General features: G+C 30.7%; 1 protein-coding gene across 2 annotated transcripts; it reads right to left on the bottom strand.

Moving 5' to 3' along the window:
* Positions 1–346: 346 nt before the first annotated feature.
* Positions 347–7243, bottom strand: LOC106664764 (tetratricopeptide repeat protein 5-like). Of its 2 annotated transcripts, XM_014390750.2 has the most exons (10): positions 7053–7243; positions 6215–6971; positions 5256–5394; positions 3437–3657; positions 3119–3373; positions 2998–3051; positions 2719–2904; positions 1738–1883; positions 1439–1589; positions 347–572 (listed from the first exon to the last, which is right to left on the bottom strand). In XM_014390750.2, the coding sequence occupies exons 2-10, from the start codon at positions 6965–6967 to the stop codon at positions 474–476; spliced, it is 2004 nt and encodes a 667-aa protein (XP_014246236.1). In that variant the 5' UTR covers positions 6968–6971; positions 7053–7243; the 3' UTR covers positions 347–473. The 2 variants fall into 2 exon arrangements, with proteins under 2 accessions (XP_014246236.1, XP_014246235.1); XM_014390749.2 differs by having other exon boundaries at positions 6215–7242.
* Between the last annotated feature and the right edge of the window lie 690 nt (positions 7244–7933).

The following is a 7933-nucleotide window of genomic DNA, read 5'->3' on the forward strand; positions in this document are numbered from 1 at the left end:
AAAATGTGTTTGAAATAATTTCATTTTTATTTCGTTTCATAATTTATTCCACAAATACTTTTTGTACATAATATTACATACTAATTTTAAAGTATTTTTCCAAATGTTGTATGTTTGATAAATTAGAAATAAAATAACATTATACATATAGAGACTATTCACATAGCTTAAAGCAATGATGTTAGTAAAGTAGTCATAAAAATAATTATTACATTATTTTGAAACATGTGTTTTGTAATGTTATGAACAAATTCTATTAATAATAATATTAATTGTTTAATCTGTAAACGTAATATTCTTGAGAAAAAAAATTGTTAGTAAAGAACAAAAAATATAATATAAAAAAAAGTTTTTAGAAAATGTTCAACTTTAGAGTCGTACATTTATTTTAAAAATGATTTGATACATTGAAAAAAATTAGAGTCATCGACAAAACCAATTTTCGGATGAATTCCCAAGCATACCTGAACATCTTAAAGCTCTCTAGGATCTACGTAGGCTTTAGGAACAGGTAGTCCATTTAAAATAAGCTCCGTTGGACAATTGACTCGTATTTTAGAAAATTTCACTTCCTATAATATGAGTAAATATGAGTTTTATACAGTGGAATTTCTAAACATTTTGTACACTACCTCTATTTATTTATACTTAATATTTTGATTTGAAAAAATGCTCATAATTTTGGGAATTTTTGTTTTAATTAAACCTAAATTTAGCAAAACACACCTTATAAAATATTTCATTTTGGGACTTTATTTTAATTATATCTTACAATTAATTAAGGTTTTTAGTTGAGATAAAAAAAGTCAATGGCACGAGCGGGATTCAAGCCCACGACCTTCGGCTAGATACACCGCTGCTCTACCACTTGAGCTATCGTGACCTCGATCCACTCGGACATCAACTTCCCATCTCAACCGCACCTTTTGAATTTTCCCTCCTGTTTGCCATTTTTCAATTTTTTTATCTCAACTAAAAACCTTAATTAATTGTAATATATTAATTGGTCAAGCGGACCATGAAATTAGTGAATTTAATGATTAAAAATGAAGTATACTTCACTAAAGCGCTCCATGGCTATTTCATTTGTCGTCGAGAATCCAACCCGATTACATGACATTTGAAAAATGGCAAAAAGGAGGGAAAACTCAAAAGGGGCGGATGAGATGGGAAGTTGGTATCCGAGTGGATCGAGGTCACGATAGCTCAAGTGGTAAAGCAGCGGCGTATCAAGCCGAAGATCGTGGGTTCGAATCTCGCTCGTGCCATTGACTTTTTTATCTCAACTAAAAGCCTTAATTAATTGTAATATATTAATTGGTCAAACAGACCACGAAATTAGTGAATTTAATTATATCATTATCAAGGAAACTTATATTATTAGTCATGTTTGCCAATGTGGGAAAAAATTTCAAGAAATAAACAAATTAAAACTTACATGATGTGCTTGTCCAAACACAAAGTTGTAATGAGTAAGAATGGGATCTTTAATGCCTATATTGTCGCCTATGACAAATTTTTTCTTTCTCTGCATATAAAATACTGTAACGACGAAAGATGTCCCTTTGACATCAATCATTCCAAATGTGCTGAAAAATTAGAAAACAAAAATAAATTATTTGCGATAATTTTTACACTTTTTTCATTATAAAATACATATTTTTGAATTTTGATTAATTTTTAACAAATGTAATATTATGACTTTTGTTAAAAATAATAGTTTGATGTTTTACTAACTAAGGAAATATATAGTCGGATGATAACGTCCAAATAACTTTTCCATAAATTATACGTCCTGGGTTATCATTGCTTTTTAGATCTTCCAGTGTACTAGGGGTACCTGTAAAACTGGATAATAAGGTCAAACCCTTATCTCGTATAACCTGCAAATGTATTAATAATTATTAAAATATATTTATAATAACAAATAGTTTTTTTCAATGGAAGGCAAAGGAAGTGGGATCATTGATTTTAATGAAACTCTTTACGGGGATGCTAGGTCAATTCTTGTCATTAGCGTTATCGTAAAAGAGAGTTTGGGAGTAAGAAAGGGAAGATGAAGGAAGGAATTAATGATCTGGTTGAGCAGAAAGAAGCTATTAAGTCATAAGAAAGCACCCATTCCAATCCCATCAAACCCACAAAATCTTGTTTGTAGTCAGGCTTTTGTAGTTATCTGTGGGTTGATTTGTTTACCCCAGGATTTTCTTTTCTGAACATTTTTGTAAATCCACTTTTCAACCCCAGGTATCAATCATTTCAAAAATAGTGGTGTTGCAATTTTAGGAGGAAGCTTGATTTTATTCAATGATTGAGGGAAACCACAAGGCTTTGAGTCTTCCAAATCTAAATTTCCAATTCTGAACCAAACAAGCCAATATAAGGTACAGGGCTTTCTGCATATATCAACATTTTTTTTACCAAGGATAAGAAAATAATAAGCATGATGGTGTCAAATGAGATGAGATATATGAAAAGTTACAAAAACCAATACACTTCAAATGAAGTAAGTCAAAAAATAATTACTTTTTAAAAAAATAAAACTCAGATTTATTTTAAACACCCTTTCTGTATACAAATTAAAAAATACATTATGCTTTTAACAAACTCAGTAAGCCTATTAGTAATGGTAACTTGCCAAATAACATGTAACAACTCTTAAAAAATGTTAGATAAAAGTTTAATACAATTAAAATACAGTTTAAATTTTCTAATTACCTTCTTCATTTGAGAAATTTTTTTAGTTGACAAATACCCATAATATAAACTGTAATCAGTCAAAACTTGTAAATACTTCTTAAGATGCTTTCTCCTTAATTTTGGAACCATCCAACCCGGGTTCAATTGTTTTGCCTCATTGAGGGCACAGATACCGTCATAAAAATGTTCCAAATAAGTGAGCGCCTTGAAAAAAATTGTACGCAGTAATAAAGTTTAAAGGAAAAGCATACAATTAAAATACACATGCGTGCATTGTTGACTATACTGACTACTTACAATATATTTATTAAAATACAGTTCTGGTGTAACGAATGGGATCAGCGATCTTTCCTACAGGCATTATTAAAAAGAATAATATAACACAATTTTAAGACATCATAAAATAGTAGAAACATACAGTCCTTAGATAACAGGCAAGGGCATATTTTGGATAGTTTGGACTCGGATTACCAGAAAAGTGTGATGTGAGATAAGTATTTCCTAGTATCATCCAAGATTTGCCATCATCGAATTTAGACAGTACAGCATGTTGAGCATATATGATCGATCTGGTCAATGCCCGCCTCCTATCTGTCGGCGTCAAGCCGGCCATAGATTCGACACATTTCAGTTCTACTAATGCTAACATCCTGAGGGAAACTGGATTGAAAAACTGAAAATTTAAAATTAATATAATAATCTGGTCGTGTTTTTAAAAGAGGGGAAAATCTAGTACCGCTGCTGCTCCATTTTCGAAACAGCTCCTTGCCATCGTAAGATTGTTTCTTTTGTAATAGTAAAAATCGCCCAACATATTCCACGGTTCGTGCCTTGTTGGGTCTAATTTTGCTGCTCTTTCAATGCCATCGATCATTTTAGAGTGCAAATTAGGCATGTACATGTAAATTCTGCCTAATAAAATCCAATAATTCACTTTTTGACGAGCATTATTAATATCTGAAAAAATTATTAACAAGAAATTAAAAACAAAATGCCTAAACATAATTTTATTTTGTAAAATGTGAATATATTGTAAAATTATTGCTTTTTTCCGTCAAATTAACCATTTTTGTCATAAAATAATACTTTTTAAATCCAATGATCACTTTTTGATTTTAAATTAACCCTTTTTCATTTCCAATTAACTCTTTTTTTTAAGCATTAAAAAAACGTAGATGATGGTATGAAATATAAGCATGGGAAGTAAAATTCCTTCATAATTGCGATTTTTTTTTTAATATAGCATTGTTGGGCTCTTAGAAGACCATATGAAAATTAATTAAATTAAAAATATATAAAATTAAACATAAAAATAATGTATTCTTCTTTTAATTGAGATTTAAAAAATATATAAAATTGTTTCTTATCTGAAATACCATTTGAAAATTAATTACAAGTAAAATTAAGAGTTATGTAAAGTTAGACATAAAAACAAATGGTTCCTCTATTAATCTGGGATTTTTAAAATTATAAAATAATTGGTCTATAAAATAATTGTTTGTTTAAAAAATCAAATCAATATTATATACATCGAACATAAACATGAATTTTATTTTACAAGCTTTTTATTTTATACTGACGTCTGTTTTTTTAATGTTTTAAAGAAGGATCAATTTGACATCAAAAACGGTTACATTGACGTTCAAAAGAGTTCATTTGAAGTTTAAAAAAGGTTATTTTGGAGTTAAAAAGAGTTAAGTTGGAATTAAAAAAAGGTTATTTGAAATTAGGATTCATTTGTAATTAAAAAGGGTTTATTTGAAATCAAAAAATTAATGTGACATTAAAACGATTTCAATTGTAGTTCAAAAAAGGTTAATTTGAAATCAAAAAGGATAATTTGAAGTTAAAAATGGTTAATTTGAAGTTAAAAAGGGTTCGGGTGAAGTTAAAAAGGGTTCATTTGTAATTAAAAAAGGTTATATGAAATTAGGGTTCATTTGTAATTAAGAAGGGTTCATTTGAAATCAAAAAGGTTAATGTGAAGTTAAATAGGGTTCATTTGTAGTTCAAAAAAGGTTAATTTGAAGTTAAAAAGAGTTAAGTTGGAATTAAAAAAAAGGTTATTTGAAATTAGGATTCATTTAATTAAAAAGGGTTTATTTGAAATCAAAAAATTAATGTGAAGTTAAAACGGTTTCATTTGTAGTTCAAAAAGGGTTAATTTGAAATCAACAAGGATAATTTGAAGTTAAAAATGGTTAATTTGAAGTTAAAAAGGGTTCGGGTGAAGTTAAAAAGGATTCATTTGCAATTAAAAGAGGTCATTTGAAATTAGGGTTCATTTGTAATTAAGAAGGGTTCATTTGAAATAAAAAAATTAATGTGAAGTTAAATAGGGTTCATTTGTAGTTCAAATAAGGTTAATTTGAATATAAAACGGGTTCTTTTATAATTAAAAAGGTTAATTTGAAGGTAAAATGGGTTAACTGATGGTAAAAAGCTGTATATCTTATCTGCCCAGAAACATTTGAATCAATCTGATATTTATGATGGCAATAAAATTAGTTATCAGGTTTAAAAAAAATAAAAAATAAAGAAACTATTTTACACACTTCCAATTGTTCCTAGAAACTTATCTAGATCTTGGACAAGTCTATAAAGAGTATTTATAAGTTCTTCAGGTGTCAGCTTAATTTGATCTGCCTCCGGATCATTTGAGGAATGAGCCTGGTGAATAACATCACGTTGTACCTGAAAAAAGATTGTCATATGACTCCGTTAGATATATGTTTATATACATGTTTGCTGTTTTGAATACCCTGTTTTCTCTTTGTAAATGTTCAACTTCCAAATAACACTGAATATTTAACAAAACAAGAGGGTGAAAAAAACCGATATACCTGTAGCACATCACCATAATACAACAAAAGTTCTTATTTAGATCTTATTGTTAGCTATTGAAAATGGTCTCATCCAGCTAATAAAAGGAAGTTAAAACGAACTTCAACGTATGTGATTGCTAGATGATGTACAGCCAAAAGCAAAGAGTACAGAATCATAAAGCAGCAGGAAACTACACCACAAAGGATTTCCTCGCTGCAGAAGCTATACTTCAGATGACTATGAGGGTAATATAATAAGACACGAGTCTCAGGGTATATAAAAAAATAAACAGTGTCTGCATAGATTTACAATCATGATGAAAGATCTAGATGCCAAGGTGAGAGCCCAGTAGGTCAAACTTGGGATATAAAAAATGCGACAATTATGTGAAGCAAAATTTGAAATTTAAGTTTAACATGTGGAAAATAAACTCCTTGGATTACTAGAAGTACTAAGGATATGAAAGATTGTTTTAATAAAACATAAATGTTCAACAAAATACAAATTTAAACATTAAAAAATAATTAAAAAGACTCACTATTAGAGAGAAAGAATTATGGGCAACTCTACAACAGGGTCGTGACATTCACTTTGTTTCAGGACTTTATCGCATATATGATATTGACTAATTAATATGACATATTTTAAATTTTTTAAATGTTATTATGCATTGACAATAAAGACATACCATTAAAAGTTTGTAAATGGCCTCAACTGGATTTGAATTCTCCATCAATTGTGCCATTGCATCTGCGACTTCGACAAGACTTTCATTGAAAGAGAAAGTCCTAGCAACATGTCCTGAATCGTGCTTGTGGCTTCCCTTAGAAGTCGATGCACTACGTTCTTGACTGACTATCACAGGAAACGATAAAGGGTGATCAGTGCCCAAGGAAGGCCTCGCAATGCCTGTCGCAGGAGAGACCGAAGGCATTACAGGGCTCGTACAACGGTGTTCACCTCGTTCATTTCTTGTATTCTTTTTTGTCTTGACGCCATGCCTTTTAGGCGTCTTTGTCATTTTACTAGGTTTGGCTGTACTTGTTTCAGCGTTCGTGCATTCTTCGATGTCGAGTTTTTCCATTTCAGCAGAAGGTATGGCAATATTGGGCATGGTAGGTCCTGGTATAAATAACTCGTCTTCTAGCACAACCATCAACCTCTTGTACGTTTCTCTCGCACGGATTTTATCTTCTTGTTTAAATTCAATTTTCCTCGCCGTTATCGTGCCCAGTTCGCTTCTTTCCCAATCGAGCATGATGGAGTCGTATTCGGGAAATTCTCTTCTGACTTTGTTTTCGCTTTGTTTCCTGCTTCCTGACTGATCGGATGTTCCCTTCATTTCGTTGTTATTTTGCATTTCACCGTCTTTCATTTCTAATCTGTAATTCCTGACTATTTGAATCCAATACTCTCCTTCGTTTATGTTCGATTTCTTCATTTTTCTGCCATTTTTAAATTTATTGGTTAAAAACAACATCAACCTCTAATGAATTTGAGAGACAATTTGTGCATGCATTACTTACTAGCGATACGTTAACAACGGCTTTTGACTTTTTTTTTAATTGCTAAATGTTAAAAAATAAAATAAAAAGTGCTAGTTGAAAAGCGTTAAAAAAGCTGGGACCCGGGTAAAACTGCAATGGCCGCTGCTCAACTTACAAAGTACATCTCCACGTGACTTTCAGTTCGAAAATCTGACCGACTAAATACGCAATGTAATCCTCTTTGTTGTGACGAGTTGTTTATAAAAATAAAGAGATTTCAATGAACTACTTTGACCCTTCACACAATTTAAAAATATTTTCTGTATTAGTTTACTGCAGAAATTCTGGAAAATTTGTCTTTATGATAAGACGTCTCTGACTTACTTTATAAACTAAATAATTATTTAGATGGCAAAAAAAAAAAATGAAAGTATTGTGATTTGTGTAGCAATTCAATTAATTTCTCTTCAAACCTTAACTTTGATTTAAAAAGTTATTTATCTTCTAGAAAACTTCCCCTCGCGCTTTATTTTGAACATTGTATCAGTCGAAATATTTATTATATTATTTATTATTAAAACTCTGTCACAGCAGCCACCTATTAGACTTAATAAGTCGCACAACGTATTTTCCAGTCAAGTGGAAAAATTTTCTAAAAATACTCAAATCTAACAAATTCAAAAGTAGCCCATCCTCATTCACCTATCTTTCATATTTCTTATTAAAAAAATTATGTGCACAATTTATGGGCTTTAAAGTGGCTTTTGTCAGCATTGACCGAGACACATTCTATAAAGTAGAAGGTTGGGGGCGTCGGTGGCCGAAACGGTTTAGGCGTTGACACGGCGCTCATCACTGTAAGGTAATGGTCCCGGGTTCGAATCCAGCGGCCCTGCACTTACAAATGGGCTTTTTTTCAA

Source organism: Cimex lectularius, unplaced genomic scaffold (assembly GCF_000648675.2).
Source record: "Cimex lectularius strain Harlan isolate CLEC.00 unplaced genomic scaffold, Clec_2.1 scaffold212, whole genome shotgun sequence".
Taxonomy (NCBI): domain Eukaryota; kingdom Metazoa; phylum Arthropoda; class Insecta; order Hemiptera; family Cimicidae; genus Cimex; species Cimex lectularius.

Bases quoted from the DNA above. Each gene is read 5' to 3' on its own strand.
- LOC106664764 (XM_014390749.2), bottom strand. From the start codon at position 7,006: ATGTTGTTTTTAACCAATAAATTTAAAAATGGCAGAAAAATGAAGAAA. The intron at 5,395-6,214 runs GTATGTCTTTAT...ATCTTTTTTCAG, and splicing joins CCATTTACAAACTTTTAATG to GTACAACGTGATGTTATTCA. The intron at 1,884-2,718 runs GTAATTAGAAAA...ATACATTTGCAG, and splicing joins AAATTTCTCAAATGAAGAAG to GTTATACGAGATAAGGGTTT.